This window comes from Salvelinus sp. IW2-2015, linkage group LG16 (genome assembly GCF_002910315.2).
Source record: "Salvelinus sp. IW2-2015 linkage group LG16, ASM291031v2, whole genome shotgun sequence".
NCBI classification, from domain to species: Eukaryota; Metazoa; Chordata; class Actinopteri; order Salmoniformes; family Salmonidae; genus Salvelinus; species Salvelinus sp. IW2-2015.
The window spans coordinates 9,607,852-9,631,458 of NC_036856.1; the positions used below are offsets into that span (position 1 = coordinate 9,607,852).

The 23,607-nt window shown below is 41.5% G+C and overlaps 1 protein-coding gene across 1 annotated transcript in view; it reads left to right on the plus strand.

The window, feature by feature from the left end:
- The first annotated feature begins 2,375 nt into the window (after positions 1-2,375).
- The window catches only part of LOC111975805 (3',5'-cyclic-AMP phosphodiesterase 4C-like), a 114,892-nt gene continuing 93,660 nt past the window's right edge, over positions 2,376-23,607 (plus strand). Inside the window, exon 1 of the mRNA XM_070447508.1 lies at positions 2,376-2,622. Within this exon, the coding sequence (XP_070303609.1) occupies positions 2,396-2,622 (227 nt within the window). The 5' untranslated portion in view covers positions 2,376-2,395. The remainder of the gene's footprint in view (positions 2,623-23,607) is intronic.

The following is a 23,607-nucleotide window of genomic DNA, read 5'->3' on the forward strand; positions in this document are numbered from 1 at the left end:
TGGTATTCTGTTGGAAGTCTATGGATGTCTATCTATGCGACACCATTCTTCCACAATAAATTCCATAATTTGGTGTTTTGTTGATAATTTGTTGCTGTTTCAGGCGCCACTCCAGAATCTCCCATAAGTGTTCAGTTGGGTTGAGATCTGGTGACTGAGACACACACAAACACACACCTTTTAAACCCCCTATGCTCCTTTGAGACCCCTCTATCAAAGTCACTGAGATCTTCTTCTAGCCATGGTAGCCAAAATAATGGGCAACTGCTCATTTTATACATGAACCTAAGCATGATGTTAATTGCTTAATTAACTCAGGAACCACACCTGTGTGGAGGTATCTGCTTTAAATATACTTTGGATCCCTAATTTACTAAATTGTGTCCTTTATTTTGGCAGTTATCTGTATGTCTGTGTTTGTCCCAGTCTTTATGCACTCAGTCACACAGCGCCTTCCTAMCACGCCTCCCTGCCCCTATTTATCTTTGTGGCCCAGATTCAGCTCAGTCAATAATATGAAGGTGGAATCTCTCTAAGCCCAGAGGGGGTTAAGAAAAGCCTTATGTCTGACGGCTGCTTCCTGCATCTCCCTCTCCCAGCCTCAGGTCAACGGAGGTCACCTGCTTTATTGTGTCTGTGTTTGTTTCTCCACAAATTTCGTTATGTATCCTCTCTGAGCTGACGCCTCTACCGTCTGCTTCTCGGCATGGCAGGCCTCACAGAGGCCAGATGACAGGAAAGGAGGCAGGATTCTGTATGATGGGCTTTTGTTGTTGGTTGTTGCTGTGTTACAGGTATTAATGATTCTCCTTTCTCCTTATGAATTGACGGGTAATTACTGGAATGGCCCGGAAGAGGCATGTGGGAGAAAGGTCAGAGAAGATATGGGGAAGGGGAGAGTCTTGCCTGGTTCTCTCGCTCTCTCTCTCTCCATGTCTGTTTGTCATGTCTTTCTCTCCATTTTTCTCCATTTTTTCTTTCTTCCTCTCTGCCCTCTCTGTTTTCTCTCGTTTTTTAGTTGTCTCACGTCTTTCCCTCTTCATATTGCTTGCGCTCTCTCTCCTATTCCAATAAGAGCCCATCATGTTTGCAAAGCCGGGAAAAGGGCACAGTGACATGCTCAGATCTAGAGAGAAAATGAATGGCCGAGTCCTCGGTAATTCATTTGAAAACTTTGTGCAATTATGCAGGGCTTTTTGGTACAGAATGTATTCAAAGGTCTATTACTGTCAAATAAAAATGACTGGATGTCAGGGCTATGTGGAGTGTATGGAGAGTGTTATTGCCTTTTAATGTTGAGCATCACATGGTATATAAGTCTGTAGAGGGCTATATCAACTGAGTCATAGTTTATCAATACTAGAATACCATCTTATTCATAGCAGTGACCATAAACTGATAATGAGATGAAGAAACAATGTTGATATGTCACAGTCCAACGGTAGTATCATGGTGAAGGAAATGAAAGAGAACAAACTGGAACTGCAAGTGCAATTAATTGTATTCTATCTATCTTGGAGGGAAATGAAAGTTAAATAGAAGCTGTTCCTTTTTTATTGAAATCATTTACCAGCATTATAAAGAAACACATTTAATAGGAATGAACTGACTTTATTCAACTTTCCTTGCCCCCCTTGAGTGACTGAATATCTTTTGTAGTTTGTTTTTAACTGAACAAAATACGGAAATGATTTTCGAGTGATATTTTTTTTTGAACATAATCCCTTCAATTGGATCACAGAAAACTGGGGGCAATTTTCACTTTAATGATTTGAACCCCATGAAGAAGCCAACTTGAAAGTGCCCAAAGTTGATAACATAACAAATCAATGTTTTATTTCACAGAAGGAGTAGTAATTTCCTGAATTCCTAGTCAGTGTTGCTCACTCGGTGATGTAATGTGATGAATACCTCGCGTCAGTCGTGCTCGCTCAGTCCCAACGGTTGGCTGAACTGCTTCATAAGGCGCGCAGATGGGAGCCCAACAACACAAGCAGTGGAGTGAGTTCACCTATCGATAGATGCTCCTCTCACTCCGACGTCCTTCCGTTTGAAGAGGTTTCTGAAATGGGCAAAAAAGTTGTTTTCTTTTACTCGTTTATACGCACATGTAGGCTACATTGCGAGAGCGAGGATTGCAAAAACATTTTTGCCAACCGATGAATCTCCATAGATTGAAAGGCAGCGATAGAAAAGAGTATCAAATGAATAGTTTGGTATAATATTTGAAGAGTTAATATTATTTGTTTGTGGCTTTTATATCCACTGGGGTTATGTCGATATTGACGCAGAAGAACTTTCCTATCTGACGTTACCTCGTTTCAGCACCTCGTGTCGTGGACAGCGCAATGTGCCACCGCCTGTAGCACACATTGAAGTTTCATACGAAGAGGTGATGTTGGAGGGAACAACCGAAAAGATGGAGTGCACAGGTCTAAGTAGAGAAAGTGCTGGTTCCGCCAAGGCACCCAAACACTTGTGGCGACAACCAAGAACTCACATCCGAATCAAGCAGCGTTTTCACTCCGACACAGAGCGTTACCTGACTCGCAACAGAACTATGGAGAAGGATCGCCCTGGGCTGAAAAAGCCACGATTGTCGTGGCCATCCGCATTTAAACGGTAATTGTAATGCGTCATTATTAATGGTGTTTTAAATAGCCTTACTAACCTCTTGATCTCTTTTTGCAACTGCCTTATTGTCACTTCCAAAGTTCATAATTAAATGAGAGGGATACAAGTGCTCAATTGACTGGCGGTGTCTCAGCAAGCTACTCCACTTAATTAGAATGTCAATATCCTCCCCACACTCTCCATTTTGTGTGAAGTAAAGTCAGTCAGGATGCACTGATTTAGCTCTTAACACAGAAAGGTATTGAGCTCATGCTGATTGAAGTGCGTGCATAATTCCAGAAAAAAGGAACTACCTCTTTGACCAGACTGGGCTCATTGGACAGACATTTGGTATTTCACGTAAATCCTTGCACCTCCAATAAGTGTGATATGTTACGTTTGGTATGGTTACCAAAGACAGGTTACTGAAGGCAGAAATGATTGGAGGGAGGTTGGTCAGCGGAGGATGGGTGAGTGTCAGAGGAGGCTGGTGCGAGGAGCTATAGGAGGATGGGCTCATTGTAATGGCTGGAATGGAAAAAATGGAACGGTATCATATGGAAACAACATGTTTGACTCCATTCCATTGATTCCATTCGGGCCATTACAATGAGCCCGTCCTCCTATAGCTCCTCCCACCAGCCTCCACTGGTGGGCGTGTACCCAAGGCCCCAGGGTTCTGGTCTAGAAGCACACTTTCCACTGTGCTCAGAGGACACTTTCGGTATTGCAGTTTAGTCAAGCCTAAAATACAATTCCCATAGACTGCCCCATAGAGAAGTCCCAATTAAAAAATTTAAAGAAATACACTTTTTTTCATCACTTTGTGGCAAAAAAATATTCATTTACTCATTCAAGTAATTGACTTTGATACCGATTTGTATTCCGTCACTCACAGAGGAAAATATGGACATTTTATATTCATCCAATGTCTGTCATGTTTCTGACGTGATGACGTCGTCTTTGCTCGCACTGCTTCAGTGTGCACTGAGTGCTAGTGTGCAGGCGTTATCGGCTCTGTAAAGCAGATGGCAACCYGCATGACACAGCATATGCGAATGTGAGTAGATTATGTTAAAGACAATGGTCTGCCATCTTGGAAGCTGTCTCCAGTTCATATGTACCTCAGTGCTTAACAGTCTAGAAATCCAAAGGTTGTGTGTTCTAGTCGCATCTGGGCCAACTGTAGCATTTTAGCTACCCCTTAACCCAACCCTTTTTCTAACCTTAACCAAATTCACCTAACCTTTTACATAAATTCTCCAAACCTTTGTTGTTAGTTCTCCTAACCACCAACGTAAATTCAAATTATCCCTGTAATTATCTTTTGCTGTTATGATGCAACAAAAGAGCCTTTTATTTTTTCATTACTTAATTTTGCACGCAGACACGCACACAAACACACACTGGGTTGCTGAGCAGTTCCCCTGGAAAGACAGTGTGGCTAGGGGTAGTTTGTGCTGGAACAGCATTGGCCTACTAAAGTGAGAGGATATTGCAAAGGGACCTTCCCCGTCTCTGTGGTCTATGAGGTCATCTCAGTCTGCAGTCTAAGTTTGATCCTGGGGGAAATGTTTATTGTTGTTTGGTTGCTTTTCATTAACTGTCTGTAGATATTGGACTAACCAGCGTGAGAGGGTGTTGTGGCTGAATCCCTTTCTTCTTCAAGGCATATGTAGTCTAACATTACATGGTCACGTTAAAATATGATCAGACATTCATTAAAATCATTGACATCATCAATTTACATCGGATTGAAGTGACACCTTCAACCCATTCAGCTGTGATTTCCTGTGATCTTTGTGACCCTGGATTTTTGGGCTGGAAACATTTTGTACTGGGGTCAGTAATGGTTCATGACTGGGGCCTACCATTATAGCATCGCAGTGTTTCACGTCACATTTCACCTCAGTTATCCACTCTGGAAGCCCACCGCCATGAAAGCTGCCTACTGACTGCCGCTGACTGTTTGGCATTGAGGATAGTATGGCATTGAAATCACTGCAGGCTTCAGGTAGGAGTAGAGACGTGACTCACTCCCTGCATTCTGCCTCCCCGGCACCTCGTATTTATGTATGAATGAATGCAGCTCTCCTCTATTGTCTCATGACATTTTTATCCCACACTGATGACTCAGTTCACATGGGCAAGGTAGAGAGAGATGAACGGACTGCTCCGTGGCTGAGGTGTGAGGGATGCTCCTGACTTTGCTGATGAGAACTGTGTTGTTTGTTTATGGTTCTGATTAGATAAGGCCCTAAGAACAGCATTTGTTTGAGGGTTGAGTTGTGTTGACAAAATGGCGCAAATCCTCAAATGTTCCTGAATGTAGCCTACTTCTTGCTGTCTACCCAAGCCGCTTGCCGGTGTCTCCATGCCGTTCACATGTTGGCCGTGAGGAAACGGAGCCTTTAATAAAGGTCTGTGTTCGTGCTGCTGAGCTGAGCCAGGCCGGCTGRCTTTGGGCCGCCCCAGACGCTGCCTCTCTGTCAGTGCTCCCCAGCTGGGCTGTATGAGGTCATGCTTCTGGGAAGAGTGACCCATATGTGTTCAGTGCTGCTGCCGTTTTACTCAGACYCTCTGTTTGCTTTTAAAGCACGTTTAACACTGAGACAGTGGAAGGATTAGCCATTCCATGGACGATGTTGCCATGGCACCCATCTGTTTTCGAGTGATAATGGCTAAAGGTCTGTGTTGGAAAGGGGTTAACAAGGCCCAGTTTTAAATCTACTGGTTTATGATAAAACTAGCCAATGTTAACATTGAGCATAGAAACGGTTTCAGTATGCAGGATTTGTGTTATATTCGAGAATTTATAAAAGCTTATGGGTCCTATGTTCTAATAGGGTGACCTGCAAATGCCAGCCATTGCATTACTGATTTGAATGTCCTGGTACATAGGGCTGGGAATTGCCAGTCACCTCACGGTATGTATTTTGATTCTCATGATTCTATATATATTGCGATTTGACCCTGCGATTTTATTGTGATTTGATGTTCCCGAACATATTGCTCACTATACTGTATGTCTGCTGCAGAGAGACTAGAGAGAGCATGATACAATTAGTTTTGATCAGTCAGGGAAATAAATGTGCTGAAAACATGTTGGCTCACTATTTACAAAGAAGATGGAGAACAAGCTATAGGATGAAAAATGCTGCTGTTATGGAGTTTATTTATTAGTACAAATCGATACTTTGACTCATATCAATAGAATATTGTCCCAAAATAATATTGCGATATGTAACTATCCATTTTTCTCCCCCATCACTACTGGTACATGCACTGGTATTTGACATGAGCCTTGTGTTATAATCCTGGATGCTGATTGGTTAAAACCCCATTCCAGCCAGTGTCTATTCCAGAAGTTACCACCGGCTAAAGCGATGATGTTGAAATGCCTATTTACTCTGTTCCATCTCACTGCGCAATCCAGTCTCATCAGCCCTGTCAGATCATTTATAAACTTGATCTCCGCTGTAAAAAGAACCTAGACATTATCTCCAATTTCTTTTAGACTAGCAATTGGTTTTCATTAGTGGAGATTTGTATAAACCTTGCGGTCTGTCTTCTCCGAGACGGGCAGGCAGGCAGCTTTTCTCAGCCAGTCGAAATCATGAATCATCATCATTACAGTACCAGTCAAAAGTTTGGACACACCTACTCATTCACGGGTGTTCCTCAATTGTTATACTATTTTCTACATTGTAAAATAATAGTGAAGACATCACAACTATGAAATAACACATATGTAATCATGTAGTAACCAAAAAAGTGTTCAACAAATCAAAATATATTTGATATTTGATATTCTTCAAAGTAGCCTATTTGCCTTGATGACTGCTTTGCACACTTTTGGCATTCTCTCAACCAGCTTCATGTGGAATTKTTTTTTATGCTGAGCACCTGTTGGCTGCTTTTCCTTCACTCTGCGGTCCAACTCATCCCAAACCATCTCAATTGGGTTGAGGTTGGGTGATTGTGGAGGCCAGGTCATCTGATGCAGCACTCCATCACTCTCATTGGTCAAATAGCCCTTACACAGCCTGGAGGTGTGTTTTGGGTCATTATCCTGTTGAAAAACAAATGATAGTCCCACTAAGCGCAAACCAGATGGGATAGCCATGCTGGTTAAGTGTGCCTTGAATTCTAAATAAATCACAGACAGTGTCACCAGCCAACCACCATCACACCACCTCCTCCATACTTCACGGTGGAAATCACACATGCAGAGATCATCCATTCCCCTACTCATTCACTAACACTTTTTTCTTTGGTTACTAAATGATTCCATATGTGTTTTTTKATAGTTTTGATGTCTTCACTATTATTCTACAATGTTGAATGCGRGACATTGTGGCCTATAGACCAACTTGCGGCCATTGCTGTGGTGAGAGAGAGAAGCTCGCCTGTATCTCACCCAGAACTAGAATGAGATTCAAGGTCTATGATCTCTCTCCCTTTCTCTGCTCTAAAAGACATGAGCCTGCGACTCTCATCTCTCCAGCGTTGCACATCATTTATTTCCTTATAGAATCATAGCCGCAGGAAGGGTGCCGCAGCACCCCTGAGAAATTGAAATACATTTGCCAAAGTCTGTTCAGAACAAAATGAAATCATTCAGAGTACTACACCAGGAGTAGGCCTATAATTGACCCACAGTAGAGTAGCTGTGGATTGTGTGTAGCCCAATCACAAGGCATGCCTACAGTCAGGAGCAAGCGGCAAGTCTGTCAGTGAACAGCATGCAGCCAAAACAGGCCTTTTGCAATATTTTGAATACAATTGCGGGAAAATACAGGTTGGAAAGCAAATGGATTCTGCTGAAAAGAAAATACTTATTGGTCTGTAGGCTGCAAAATATTTTTATCAACTTCCAAATAGGCCTATTGAGCGAACAGCATTGTTTTACAAAGTAAGAGGAGGGATAGGCTTTTGTCACTTTGCGCATCGACCATCGCTGGTGAGTGAACTGCGCATCATTGGATGAGTGAGTGAAACTGGAAAGCTTTTTTGTTGTTGGACTAACTCCCTCCTCATTGTACAATATGTGTGTCTCCACACAGCTAGGCCTAGGCTATTGAGGGATTCAAGACAGGGTCATTTTTATTGATCTCAGTTTATCATTGTCAAAGCAGCCTGTCAGTTCAATCATTTCAATCATTTGTGAGGTWTTAAAAAATATTCTGCTAAAGTCTCCAGTCATCTAAAATGATGTAGAATTCCATGAAATGCGTTTATAAAATGCCACATTTTCCTGGACCCTAGGCTTAAAAAAATCTTCCATGTGTGCAACTTCTGCAAGCCCCTCGGCTATACTGCTCTATGCCACTACGCAATAGCGATGATAATGCATGCAATGCTTTATTCTAAAAGGTTTTTTTTTCATGCGTTCTGGTACCCCAGAGGTCACCCCCCTCTCTAAGCACTTTTTGTTCCAGCACCTCCCAATTTACAAATTAAGCACTGTGTCGGACGGAAGCCAGCCGAGCATTAGGAGATTAAGGAGGAAGCCTCTGCTCGATCGCAAGCCAGATTAGTAGGAACGAAAGGAAGTCCAGTGCGCTGTTAGAGAGAGAGGTCAGGATGGGAGGTTGTAGTGTCGTACTGATATTCTCGCTGGGTCCCAAAATGGTCCACCTCGCCAGAGCAGTTTCTCTACAAATACTGGCCTTAGGTGTCTCATGCATACCTTGTTCCCCCCTCAGAAGTGGTCATCATCAGAGAGATAATTTCTCATTTGCTCTCCGATTCTCTCATTCATGGCAGGTCGGGAGTTTTTTTCTGATGAGGTGCAAATTAGGTTCTAATCCTTGCACATTAAGCCCATTTGAAATGGTCCTTCGCATAGCTTGATGAGGTTCTAAGTTCATCCACTTGAAAATATGTGTTTGCCTTTATATCAGTGTTTTTGTAAGGGGCTTAGGTCGCCTTYTCTTAAGCGTTAGCACCGTTTGTCGTCTTCTTTACTCATGGCCATGGAAACGTTCCAGGTAATTATTGGATTAGAATCCCTCCCATTGTCTCGTGAAGGCTAGGAGTTAATGCACATCATTTGTTCTACTCTATCAAGTGCTTTCCGAGACYCAATGCGTTGTTTATTTTTCTTATGTTCTTTCTGTTGGCTTTTGACAAAGCAGTGCAATCAAAATGCTAATAGTTCAGGTTTAATTGCCTTTATGTATGGYTGACCAGGACCTCTGGTGATTCGGATTTGTTTGGGGCTATTTGTTTCCCTGGGGTGGCAGCCCAGTATTTATAGTATAGCAAAAYAAACTGTCTCTTCATTCTCACCCCAAGATACATTCTTTACTTCAGTTTATTTTAGTAAATACTTTCTTAACCAACAAAGCCGTTTTAAAGAAAAAAAAGTGTTAKGGGCTTGTAAGTAAGCATTTCACTGTAAGGTCTACATCTGTTTTATTTGMCGCATGTGACAAATACAATTTGATTTGAAGATTTGTGACGAGAGAACTGCAGAGCTGCCCTGAAGCTGTACAGAGATCCACATTCAACATTTACAGTGTTTACTCACTACCTACCAAGTTGTCCAATTGCTCATGGAAAAATCTGTACCTGGTAGCTATAGTACTATGGTCTTGTCTGTTTCTATTTTATGACTCAATGTCATAGATACCTGTATTCAGATGACTTTTACATTGGTACTTTGACATAAATTGCTCTGCTTACAAGGATAACCAAGAACGACTCATAAAAATGATACCTATCTTCAAGATGGGTCTGTCAAAATGAAACTAAAACCCCCCSTTCTTAATTGTCTCAATGAAGGCCGGGGTTTGTTTTCCCCACCTTTCCAGCCAAATGACCATGGCCCGTAGCTGTAAACATGCTGATTTCTTAGCCGGTGWGTCAGCCTGGTGTAATAGATTAGAACTTACCTTTGTGTCACCTGGACAACACCATTGTCTCTATAGGCAAAAATATTGAACCTTTTTTTAACTGAATTATCTCATTAGAAACAGACAACGACGAGACAGCCTATAGGGAGGAGGTCAGAGACCTGGCCGGGTGGTGCCAGAATAACAACCTATCCCTCAACMTGACCAAGAKTAAGGAGATGATTGTGGACTACAGGAAAAGGAGGTCCGAGCARGCCCCCATTCTCATCGARGGGGCTGTAGTGGAGCAGGTTGAGAGCTTCAAGTTCCTTGGTGTCCACATCAACAACAAACTAGAATGGTCCAAACACACCAAGACAGRCGTYKASAGGGCACGACAAAGCCTATTACCCCTCAGGAAACTAGAAAGATTTGGCATGGGTCCTGAGATCCTCAAAAGGTTCTACAGCTGCAACATCGAGAACTTCCTGACTGGTTGCATCACTGCCTAGTACGGCAATTGCTCGGCCTCTGACCGCAAGGCACTACAGAGGGTAGTGTGTATGGCCCAGTACATCACTGGGGCTAAGCTGCCTGCCATCCAGGACCTCTACACCAGGCGGTGTCAGAGGAAGGCCCTAAAAATTGTCAAAGACCCCAGCCCCCCAGTTCATGGACTGTTCTCTCTACTACCGCATGGCAAGCGTTACCGGAGTGCCAAGTCTAGGACAAAAAGGCTTCTCAACAGTTTTTACCCCCAAGCCATAAAACTCCTGAACAGGTAATCAAATGGCTACCGGACATATTGTATTGTGTGCCCCCCCACAGCCCTCTTTTTACGCTGCTGCTACTCTCTGTTTATCATATATGCATAGTCACTTTAACTATACATTCATGTACATACTACCTCAATTGGCCGACCAACCAGTGCTCCTGCACATTGGCTAACCGGGCTATCTGCATTGTGTCCGCCCCGCCACCCACCACCCGCCAACCCCTCTTTTACGCTACTGCTACTCTCTGTTCATCATATATGCATAGTCACTTTAACTATATCTACATGTACATATACCTCAATCAGCCTGACTAACCGGTGTCTGTTAGTAGCCTCGCTACTTTTATAGCCTCACTACTGTATATAGGCCTGTCTTTTTACTGTTTTATTTCTTCACTTCCCTATTGTTCACCAAATACCTTTTTTGCACTATCGGTCTGTAGGTAAGCATTTCACTGTAAGGTCTACACCTGTTGTATTTGGCGCACGTGARAAATAAACTTTGATTTGATTTGACATGGACATGAGAGCAAAGCCTAGTCATCCTCCTCTTGTTGAGCCAAATCTTTTTGGTGGTGATTTCTTTGGAACGTCGAAGGCGTCAGCCCGCCCAGGAGTGTGTGATGAATGCGAAATGGGGGCCTGGCAGGGTTATCAGTGAGCACCGTGTCGTGCTTGCATCAACCAAAAGACCATGCTGTGATGAGTAGGGCCGGGAGTCCACAGGGAGCACTCGTGATTCTGGGGAAAGGAAATGGAACTCTGTTTGCAGGGGGGAGAGAGGGATGATGACATTCAATATTAGAAGCTCACTTCAGAGGGTGTCCTCCAACGACGGCAAAACCATGGAGGTTTTTTAAACAGTATATATCATTGTTGAACACTGCTTCCCCCGGCAACAAGCCATGGTGTGTTTTTTTTTGTTTCTCAGATGATTATAATTTTCTTTTTTACACCAGATACAAACATACACATACGAACAATAACTTACAGACGTGCACAAACAACAACTCCATCTCATCTGCCCAGACACACATGCTCTCACCCCCATCTCTTGTGACTGCATTATTGTTGCCACATGGCCTTAAATTGTACCAATTTGTTTTTCTCGGTCGCTATTTCAATATTTCAATAATAGATCATTTGATTATTCTATTGTGTTAATGATGGTGGATTGATTGATTTTCCAAGTTTTTAGTATACGTTTTTTTTTTCAAAATGAGTGATGAGAAGAGAATCGTCCAGCCCATTGGGTGTCTCACTACACCCACATATGCCATGTCTTGAAATGGGCAGACAGACCGATTTAAAAGTAAGTTACATTGTAATAATTCTGACAGCCAACTTTCTAGCTGCCCATAACTTTTGGACTTCATAGCATTCCCAGAAAGAATATATTATTTACTCATTGTTATTCTTTTGTATCTGGTGTAAAAAAAATTATAATAAAAATAATACGATAAAAAAATACACCATGGGTTTTTACACCAGCTTCAAACTGCTGAAAATCCAATATTTTTGCTTATGGAAAATATATTTTACAACGGTTTAGATGGTACAATGATTCTCTCCACAGTACTTGCTTATTTTGTTGCATCAACTGAAATTAGGCAAACTATTAATATTTCAGCAACCAGGAAATGGCGGAGCAATTTGCATCTTTAAATAACAATCTTGAACAGTGCTATGATTTCATCAGCCATGATTTCATCATTCTTGGATATGTGCAGCAAACTTATGTGAGATACATGAACAGGGCCCGGTTTCCATCGTGATGTATTTTGCCGTACATCATCTTCATGCGATCTCGTTCCACTACTGGATGGAGAGCGGGGGAGGGTTTCACAAAGCAAAATAAGATGGAGGAGAGTCTCTCGTCAGGGATCGCGTTTATTTTGGGAGATTGCAAAAATATGACCTTTTCATTCAAGACAGGAGAAAGATATTGTTTCAGTTGATAATAAAACATATTTAGCTAGCAAGTCAAGCTAGCTTACAGAGCTAGCTTACAGAGCAGCTAGCTAGCTAGCTAAAAGCTAGGCTATACTGTAGCTAGCAACCTCCACCTAATAATTATCATCCATCACAATAAACTAAAACGGGAGGCAAGTCATAAAGTATAATTGGCTTAACAGCCAATGTGTATTACTTATGCGGTGTCCGTCTCGCGATGGAGCCTTCAACCGCAAGGGGGCGGTGCAATTCCACTCCATTGTGGACGGTCACCAAATATGATATGATGGTTATTGTATTATGGTTATTGTATATTTAAAAAAATCCACAGCCATTTCTTGCATAATACATTTTACAGACATAAGAATATCACAACTTGTCTAGCGTATTTTGTTTTGTCTACATTTAGAAAGTTTACCGACAAATTTGCTGTTTCCATCAGGCCTGTCAGAACATTTATTTTATCCAACATTTACTTTGGATGGAAACCTGGTTAGACACTCAAGATAAAATGTCATGTAGAGAAATTGATCTCAGAAATATGTTTTGAAAAGGTTAGTTTTGAAGCCTTCGATATGTCAACCTCCGCATTAGTTATGTATTACAATGAGATCCCTACATATTTTTGGGAGAAGATTCTAGCCGCATATGTTTCAGTGCATTTACAAGCCCATTACTTTTGCCTTTGCAGTGCAGTGACCTGCTCTGGAAGAGAGGAGATTTGTGTGGACAGTTTTTAGGGCCGGTGTAGTCCGCTCTATCAGATACAAACACAATTATAATTTTGGGGAAATTGCAGAAAACTTTTAGTATAAACAAGACCCTGGTCCAATACCATGCTTTTAGCTCTGATAAAATATGTTTTGGGTCACAAACCCTAATAAAAAGCATGAACTGGCGCACACCCAGAGAACATTATTTAGTGTAGAGGTGCTGACTAACGGAGAATAAACTGGAAGCTATAAAAACAGTCGCACACTCCATATGTATAACCTCCCAGTAATTTATTGGGTAAAAAAACAATGTTTCGGCATCACTGTGCCTTCTTCAGGGTTGGCAAACCCAACAATATCAATATGTCTACTAATATTCCTGCACTCAGTACTATAATGTTTTTGTTAAAAATACTAAATACTCTACACACATAGGTCTACTGTTCACATGCGTGCGCGCGCACACACAAACACAACTGTTCACATGTGCCCACACGCTTCACAACCTCTGTAATTAAGGAGAGGTCATGCTGATTCTGCCTGCAAACAGGACAAAATTACACAATTCATCAGTGTGCCCTAAGGTTGAATATTTTCCCGGTATTTTACATATGTTCTATCCCGAGAATAAATCACTTTTCTCCCAGGTAACCCAGCATTTATCGCCAAAACCGGAAGTGTCATTCTAATGCATATAAAGCATATAAATATGTCTGGATTCGATTCGAGCTTTGATCGGCATGATAATTCTGATGCTACCTGAGACAGATGAGCCCTACATGAAATACATTTRATGAGCCCTACATGAAATAAATTTTATGAGCCCTACATGAAATACATTTTATGAGCCCTACATGAAATACATTTTATGAGCCCTACATGAAATACATTTTATGAGCCCTACATGAAATACGTTTTATGAGCCCTACATGAAATACGTTTTATGAGCCCTACATGAAATACATTTTATGAGGCCTACATTAGACATTTTATGAGCTCAATGCCAAAAAAGGCCAAGTGATTGTGCCGTTATCCAGTAGGATAGGTTATAGGCTAGGTTATAGGAAAAACATAAAAGCCCACAGATGTATGCTCGCTTGGGTAAATGAATGAAACAAGCTCCAGTAGTCTTTTTGAGTGTGGACTGTATTTCTGTATTCTATTGTACTGTATTATATGCACTTGAATTACGCACCTCGTTCAAACCATGAAGCTGGGAGAGAACACGCAATGCTGATACAGGACATAAAATCAAAGTTTATTGGTCGCGTACACAGTTTAGAAAGTGTCATAGTGGGGCAGCGAAATGCTTATGTTACTTGTTCCTAACAATGCAGTCAAATGTCAAACATCCCAAATGTAAAGAAAAATACAACAAAATTAAGTGACGAAATCAAGAGCGGCAGAATGAATCCAATTAACAACCCAAATAGCACTGTAGCAGTATCAAAATGCAATCTATGCATACAGTATGTACACCGAGGGAATATGTACAGCAGTAGATATATTAGAATGAGCTATATCAAGAATTCAGTACATAAATAAATATGTGGTGTGTGTATAAACAGTGTAACTAAAATACAATGTACAGTAGAAGAAGTATTAGCATAATCTATGCTTGGGATACAGTATTTAACTTCTCTGGGATATGTGGGACGGTAGCGTCCCACCTAACCAACAGCCAGTGAAATTGCAGGGCGCCAAATAAAAAAAAAACAGGAATCTCATAATTAAAATTCCTCAAACATACAAGTATTATACACCATTTTAAAGATAAACTTCTCGTTAATCCAGCCAAAGTGTCTGATTTCAAAAAGGATTTACGGCGAAAGCACACCTTGCGATTATGTTAGCTCAATACATAGCCACAGAAAAACACAGCCATTTTTCCAGCCAAAGAGAGGAGTAACAAAAAGCAGAAATAGAGTTAAAATTAATCACTAACCTTTGATGATCTTCATCAGATGACACTCATAGGACTTCATGTTACACAATACATGTATGTTTTGTTCGGTAAAGTCCATATTTATATCCAAAAATCTGAGTTTAGGCGGGACGCTACTGTCTCACTTGGCCAAAAGCCAGAGAAAATGCAGCGCGCCAAATTCAAATAAAATACTATAAAAATAAAACTTTCATTAAATCACACATGAAAGATACCAAATTAAAGCTACACTGGTTGTGAATCCAGCCAACATGTCAGAATTCAAATAGGCTTTTCGGCGAAAGCAAATGATGCTATTATCCGAGTTAGCACCATTGTAAACAAAGAGAGATAAGCATATTTCAACCCTGCAGGCGCGACACAAAACGCAGAAATAAAAATATAATTCATGCCTTACCTTTGACGAGCTTCTGTTGTTAGCACTCCAATATGTCCCATAAACATCACAAATGGTCCTTTTGTTCGATTAATTCCGTCAATATATATCCAAAATGTCCATTTATTTGGTGCGTTTGATCCAGAAAAACACCGGTTCCAACTCGTGAAACATGACTACAAAATATCTCAAAAGTTACCTGTAAACTTTGCCAAAACATTTCAAACTACTTTTGTAATACAACTTTAGGTATTTTTTTAACGTAAATAATCGCTAAAATTGAAGACAGGATGATCTGTGTTCAATACAGGATTAAAACAATCTGTAGCATGCTTTCTGGTCACGCGCCTCTATCTAACAGGACACTTCAAGTGACCCTGATTCAAAATGGCCGTACTTCTTCATTACACAAAGGAAAAACCCTCAACTAATTTCTAAAGACTGTTGACATCCAGTGGAAGCAGTAGGAACTGCAAGAAGGTCAATTAGAAATCTGTATTCCCAATGAAAATCTATTGAAAAGAGAGTGACCTTAAAAAAAAAATATCTGAATGGTTTGTCCTCGGGGTTTCGCCTGCTATAAATAAGTTATGTTATACTCACAGACATGATTCAAACACTTTTAGAAACTTCAGAGTGTTTTCTATCCAAATCTACTAACAATATGCATATCTTATCTTCTGGGGATGAGTAGCTGGCAGTTGAATTTGGGTATGCTTTTCATCCAAACAAGAAAATGCTGCCCCCTATCCTAGAGAAGTTAAATACACAGTGTGACACAGGGGTGACCAACACACAGCCTGTCAGGATGCTCTCAGGGGTGCATCTGTAGAGGTTTGTAAGGGTTATAAGGGCCAAGACAAATGTATTCAGCCTCCTGAGCCTTCATCACCATACTGTCTGTGTGAATGGACCATTTCAGGTCATCAGTGATGTGCACGCCGAGGAACTTTAAGCTTTCCACCATCTCCACTGCAGCCCCATCAGTGTGGATGGGGGCGTGCTCTCTCTGCTCTCACCTGTAGTCCACGATCAGCTCCATTCGTTTGGTTGACATTGACATGCGGCCTACTGTCAACAGGTTTTGGATTTTCCATTTATGTTTTGAGGTTGGACTTTTAGCACGTATAGCATTTTAGCACATAGGGCACACAGATTTGTGTCACCTCGTCATTCATCATGTGTTACAACCTTAACTTCCAGTCACACTCTGTAAACGATCTGTGAAAACTTGAGTGCTTGGATGACTAATACGAAGGCTCCACTTTCTCACCCATTTTCAGTCAAGTCTCTCTCTGTCATCCCAGACAGACTGAGACACTCGAGCTACTGGCAGGTATTCGTTATCTGCATTGGGTCTTTTCTAACACACACACACACACACACACACACACACACACACACACACACACACACACACACACACACACACACACACACACACACACCAGAGCTGCATGGTATAAGATTCAATTTAAGTTACCTTCAATGCTACTGTATATTTTGGCCGCAGTCTAAAGTAATCGGAGACGAGCTCAAAATCCAGAGAAAGGACATAAGAAAGAACTGCTCTTAAACGGCTTTTAACCCAATCAGTCCAACCGTATCGCCTGCTCATTTTGGACTTCTAACCCCTTTTAAACATTGTGTGTTTGATCTACAGGGTTGTACCATTGGATTTGTCTATTTATTCTGCACCCATAGATACCAACCATTAGCCTGTGTGATTAATGGAGGCTGAGCTAGAGCGGTGTTTGTGAGACAAGGGCGGATCCCGAAGGGCCCCGGGGCCAGTTATTTTGTACAAACATTTCTGTAGAGTCAAAATGGTTAGAGCTACAAACTATTAAGGCATTGCAGTGCTTGTGGCATCACTACAGACCCGGGTTCGATCCCAGGCTGTGTCACAGCCGGCCGTGACTGGGAGACCCATGAGGCGGCGCACAATTGGCCCAGCATCGTCTGGGTTAGGGGAGGGCTTGGCCGGCCGAGATTTCCTTGTCCCATCGGGGTCTAGCGACTTCGGTCAACAGCTGGACGGTGTTTCCTCCGACATATTGGTGCGGCTGGCTTCCGGGTTAAGCGAGCAGTGTGTCAAGAAGCAGTGCGGCTTGGCAGGGTCGTGTTTCAGAGGGCGCATGGCTCTCGACCTTCGCCTCTCCCGAGTCCGTAGGGGAGTTGTAGCGATGGGACAAGACTGTCACTACCAACTGGATATCACGAAGTTATGGAGAATAAGGGGTTAAAGTACAAAATATATATATATATATATATATATATATATACACTACCGTTCAAAAGTTTGGGGTCACTTAGATATGTCCTTGTTTTTGAAAGAAAAGCAATTTTTTTTCATTTCAAATAACATCAAATTGATCAGAAATACAGTGTAGACATTGCTAATGTTGTAAATGACTATTGTAGCTGAAAACGGCTGATTTTTCATGGAATATCTACATACGCGTACGGAGGCGTACAGAGGCCCACTATCAGCAACCATCACTCCTGTGTTCCAATGGCACGTTGTGTTAACTAATCCAAGTTTATAATTTTAAAAGGCTAATTGATCATTAGAAAACCCTGTTGCAATTATGTTAGCACAGCTGAAAACTGTTGTTCTGATTAAAGAAGCAATATAACTGGCCTTCTTTAGACTAGTTGAGTATCTGGAGTATCAGCATTTGTGGGTTCGATTACAGGCTCAAAAGGGCTAGAAACAAAGACTTTCTTCTGAAACTCGTCAGTCTATTCTTGTTGAGAAATGAAGGCTATTCCATGTGAGAAATTGCCAAGAAACTGAAGATCTCGTACAAAGCTGTGCACTACTCCCTTCACAGAACAGAGCAAACTGGCTCTAACCAGAATAGAAAGAGGAGTGGGAGGCCCTGGTGCACAACTGAGCAAGAGGACAAGTACATTAGAGTGTCTAGTTTGAGAAACAGACGTCTCACAAGTCCTCAACTGGCAGCTTCATGAAATAGTACCCACGAAACACCAGTGTCAACGTCTGTTTCTCGTTAGAAGGTAAGGAATTCTTCAACATAGGTCATTGGAAATCCCAGGGCATWGTGTCTATAATTCTGTATTAAGCTCACATAATCGTTGTCTTTGACTAGTTGGATATTAATTTCTCAGTGAGAAAAAAATTATGTACTTAGAGCATTAATGTAAATACCTTTTTATGAGGATTTTGCTGTGGCGGACTGTATTTTTTTATTGACATTTGTCAAAACTCATGAATGCTACTATTTATGTCAAATTGTTTTGTGTTCTACTTGTAGCCCTTGTTGTCCTGAAAACAAAATGGTAAAATACTTAATTGTGAGGCTAAATATAAGGGCTGGACATCAATGAAAGTCAGATAAATGAAAAGCTGGGATCTCGGGACTGATAGGGTTAACACTTCCAAATGTGTTTGTTTATTTATTGATGACAACTTGGCAACCTTTTTTGTCTTCCTCTGTCTTCACCCTGAGACCAGACAAAGACTATGGTGGACACATCAAGCAACCACCTTCGGTAGAGTTAAAACAGCGTACATATTTTTAATTTTCTTTAACCTGCACCGTGTCATTCAGCTTCTATGAGATGAGCATGTCGAACCTCTATTCACTGAAAAGACAGACCTCTGTCTGASTCTTGAAATAGCATGAAATTTACAGAGGCATCTAAATGGCACTGTCATTGTCAGCTGCTTGTTCTGGCATGTCTCAGAAACAATTTCAAACATGACCTTTATGCAAATCTCTAATCTTGCAGAGACATGCCACTCTAATCTTTTGTATGTTTATCTATTTGGGTCATATACAGTGCATATGTGTTCCCTTCATACTAATATGTGAACCAGACCAGCACTGAGCACTCTAATAGTACCTATTTATTAACAGTAGATGTAATGCTGTGTCTGTGAGGTACTTAAGAAATTAAATGGAAATGGTCTCCGCTTAGGGAAGCCATAATTAAGATGAACTTAAAGGTCCAATGCAGCTGTTTATTTTTTTATCTCAATGTCAAATCAAAACAGACTGAAATTCCAGGCGGTCTTTTCAAACAGCTCTTACACTAAAAGGGCATTATCATAATTGTCACAATTTCACAGTATTATTCCAACCRCATAGTGTGGAAATATACCATATATAAAACACAGGAAAGTCAAGTTTTGGACTGCACTGAGAGGTTGGTTTAATTTCTGTAGTTGGTGGAACATGTAGTACGAGCAGATGTTTTTTTCAGTGTTCATGCATTTGTAAATTAGCGCGTATGTAACAGTATTGCTTCCGTCCCTCTCCTCGCCCCTACCTGGGCTCGTACCAGGGACCCTCTGCACACATCGACAACAGCCACCCTCGAAGCATCGTTACCCATCGCTCCACAAAAGCCGCAGCCCTTGCAGAGCAAGGGGAACAACTACTTCAAGGTCTCAGAGTGACGTCACCGATTGAGACGCTATTAGCGCGCACCACCGCTAACTAGCTAGCCATTTCACATCGGTTACACCTACTCCCCTTATCTTTAGCAATTGAAACCCACTATCCCCAGTGATCACACCTCATCCCAACAAACTGTGAAAGTACTATCAAGACGAATGAGGTACTTATCATTGGAGCCAAAGCACAGAGAGAGAATCTGCCCGCTCATTGTGATTCACGGTCAATAAAAACTCAGGTGTCATTTTAGATTCTGAACTCAGTTTCAAATATCACAATAGAAATGGTACCAAAATAGCTTTTTACCTCCTGAGGAACATTTCCAAGGTGCGGCCGTTTCTATCTCAGGCTGATACAGAAAGACTCTTCCATGCTTTTATTACAAGCAGGCTTTACTACTTTAGTGCTCTCCTGTCTGGTCTACCCAGGAAAGCCATTGGTCAACTGAAAAACATACAGAATGCTGCAGCATGGGTACTTACCAAGAGCCGACATAGAGCACACATTACACCTGTTTCAAAGTCTCTGCACTGGCTGCCTGTGAGTTTTAGAATTCATTTTAAGATTCTTCTATTGTTTTTTAAAAATCCATCCACGAGTGTGCACCCCAATAAATAATCAGACATGCTTTTGAGTTATGTACCCGGTAGGTCCCTCAGGTCCTCTGGCACTGGCCTTTTAACTATCCCAAAGCCTAAGACCAAGAGGCATGGAGGCAGCCTTTAGTTACTATGCCCCCTGCCTCTGGAATAGCTTGCCAAAGGACCTGAGTGGGGCTGAAACTGTGGACATATTTGAAATAGATCTTAAAACACACCTTTTTAGCTTTGCTTTTCTTTAGGGTGCTTTTTAGTTGTTCAGTTTATGTTTGTTATGTAGTAAAGATATATGTTTATTTATATTTTTTTCCTGTGTAGCGCATTGCCCTTGCATTCATGTCTGAAATGTGCTATATAAATAAAGCTTGATTTGATTTGATATTCCCCATTACCCAGTGTTGATATCATTTCTAACTTTCTCACATGCATATTTGCTCTTAACATTCAGTAATAACCACCAGATGTCTTGTGTAAGGTCATACAGTGGGGAGAACAAGTATTTGATACACTGCCGATTTTGCAAGTTTTCCTACTTACAAAGCATGTAGAGGTCTGTAATTTTATCATATGTACACTTCAACTGTGAGAGACGGAATCTAAAACAAAAATCCAGAAAATCACATTGTATGATTTTTAAGTAATTAATTAGCATTTTATTGCATGACATAAGTATTTGATCACCTACCAACCAGTAAGAATTCCGGCTCCACAGATCTGTTAGTTTTTCTTTAAGAAGCCCTCCTGTTCTCCACTCATTACCTGTATTAACTGCACCTGTTTGAACTCGTTACCTGTAATAAAGACACCTGTCCACACACTCATCAAACAGACTCCAACCTCTCCACAATGGCCAAGACCAGAGAGCTGTGAAGGACATCAGGGATAAAATTGTAGACCTGCACAGGCTGGGATGGCTACAAGACAATAGGCAAGCAGCTTGGTGAGAAGGCAACAACTGTTGGCGCAATTATTAGAAAATAGAAGAAAATAGAAGAAGTTCAAGATGATGGTCATCACCTCGGTCTGGTCCATGCAAGATCTCACCTCGGGGCATCAATGATCATGAGGAAGGTGAGGGATCAGCCCAGAACTACACGGCAGGACCTGGTCAATGACCTGAGAGAGCTGGACACAGTCTCAAAGAAAACCATTAGTAACACACTACGCCGTCATGGATTAAATCTGCACCGCACACAAGGTCCCCCTGCTCAAGCAGGCGCATGTCCAGCCGTCTGAAGTTGCCAATGACCATCTGGATGATCCAGAGAGGAATGGGAGAAGGTCATTGGTCTGATGATTCAAAAATAGAGCTTTTTGGTCTAAACTCCACTCGCCGTGTTTGGAGGAGAAGAAGGATGAGTACAACCCAAGAACACCATCCCAACCGTGAAGCATGGAGGTGGAAACATCATTCTTTGGGCATGCTTTTCTGCAAAGGGGACAGATGACTGCCGTATTAAGGGGAGGATGGATGGGGCCATGTATTGCGAGATCTTAGCCAACACCTTCTTCCTCATAAGAGCATTGATGATGGGTCGTGGCTGGGTCTTCCAGCATACAACGACCCGAAACACACAGCCAGGGCAACTAAGGAGTGGCTCCGTAAGAAGTATCTCAAGGTCTGGAGGGCTAGCAGTCTCCAGACCTGAACCCAATAGAAAATCTTTGGAGGAGCTGAAAGTCCGTATTGCCCCAGCGACAGCCCCGACCGTGAAGGATCTGGAGAAGGTCTGTATGGAGGAGTGGGCAAAATCCCTGCTGCAGTGTGTGCAACCTGGTCAAGAACTACAGGAAACATATGATCTCTGTAATTGCAAACAAAGGATTCTGTACCAAATATTAAGTTCTGCCTTTTCTGATGTATCAAATACTTATGTCATGCAATAAAATGCTAATTAATTACTTAAAAATCATACAATGTGATTTTCGGGATTTTTTTTTAGATTCCGTCTCTCACAGTTGAAGTGTACCTATGATAAAAATTACAGACCTCTACATGCTTTGTAAGTAGGAAAATCGGCAAAATCGGCAGTGTATCAAATACTTGTTCTCCCCACTGTATAGCGATCAATGCATCGGCTTTGTTTTCTACATCCCCTGTCTCTTGTCTCTGTTGTACAAAAAGAGTGGTGCCAAAATGTGAATTTCATTATGATTATATTCCTGGGACTTTGATTTTGAGGGTATGCAGGCTAAATGCCATTTCCCAATTTGCTCCAATATAARGTGTCAGCCTTTTGAGTCTAGTCACAAAATGATCTTGGCAGAGGCCAAGATGAATGTTGTTTTGCATGACAGATGAACTCTCTAGACATATTTTAGCCCCATATTGAGACATACAGCATTCAGTTTCTCACACTTGAGAAACTTGTTTTGCTTCATTGCCGTCGAGGAACGTAATGTATTTTCCTTAGTTTGTTTTCCAGAGTTGGCTAAAATTATGATAGCATTTTACCTCTAAAGTATGCATATAGACATTTACCACTCCCCCCCCCCCCCCCCCCCTCGTAGCAGCACCTTCAAAAGAGAGGACGCATGGAGAACCACCACAGAATGACAAGTCTCTTTAATAACCCCTTGCTGTGCTTGCCTCAGAAACATGTTCCTCCCCAAAGGGAGTGGAGTCATTTTTATTAACTTTTATTTATTCAAGAGAGCCCAATTGAGAGCCAAGTCTCATTTTCAATGGTGTCCTGGGGACATAAAAGAAAACATAAAACTAAAAGATACAAGATAACATAACACGTACATAACATTAGAACATCACAGCCATCATAAACAAGTTTTTATAGTCAATCAATCAAAACAATTTCACACCGGTGAAATCAGCATCAGGGTTTTTAAAATGCCTTAGTGGCATCATGGAATCCAAATGTAATTAATATTATAAGTGATTCCCCAAAAATGTGGAGCGTTAAAACTCAACGCGGATTTACCTAATTTGGTGTAGACCAAAAGAACTTGGAAAAGTTAACCAATCCTGGTAGCTTGTACAGTAGAGCGTTGTAAACAAAAAGGGAGTAATGAAGTGATCTACAGGACTTTAATGAGGACCAGCCAGCCTTTTGATACAAGAAAGGGAGGAGGTAAGTGAACTGGCATTGTGTCATGACAACCTTTTCCTCAACGTCAGCAAAACAAAGGAGCACATATACATTCATGCAACAAACAGATCACAGCTGCTGCGACCAGCCTCTTATTCCACTGCTCAGTTTATATGCTGCACCTGTGGGACTGTGATATGAGTGGGAAAGTAGACAGGATGCCCCTGCAGCTACAAATCTACTGACTGTATGGTTCTTTTGTATGGAAGTTTCCCTTAAGATTACATGCACTCACTGGCCTTTTTTTTGCAGTTGAATGAAAG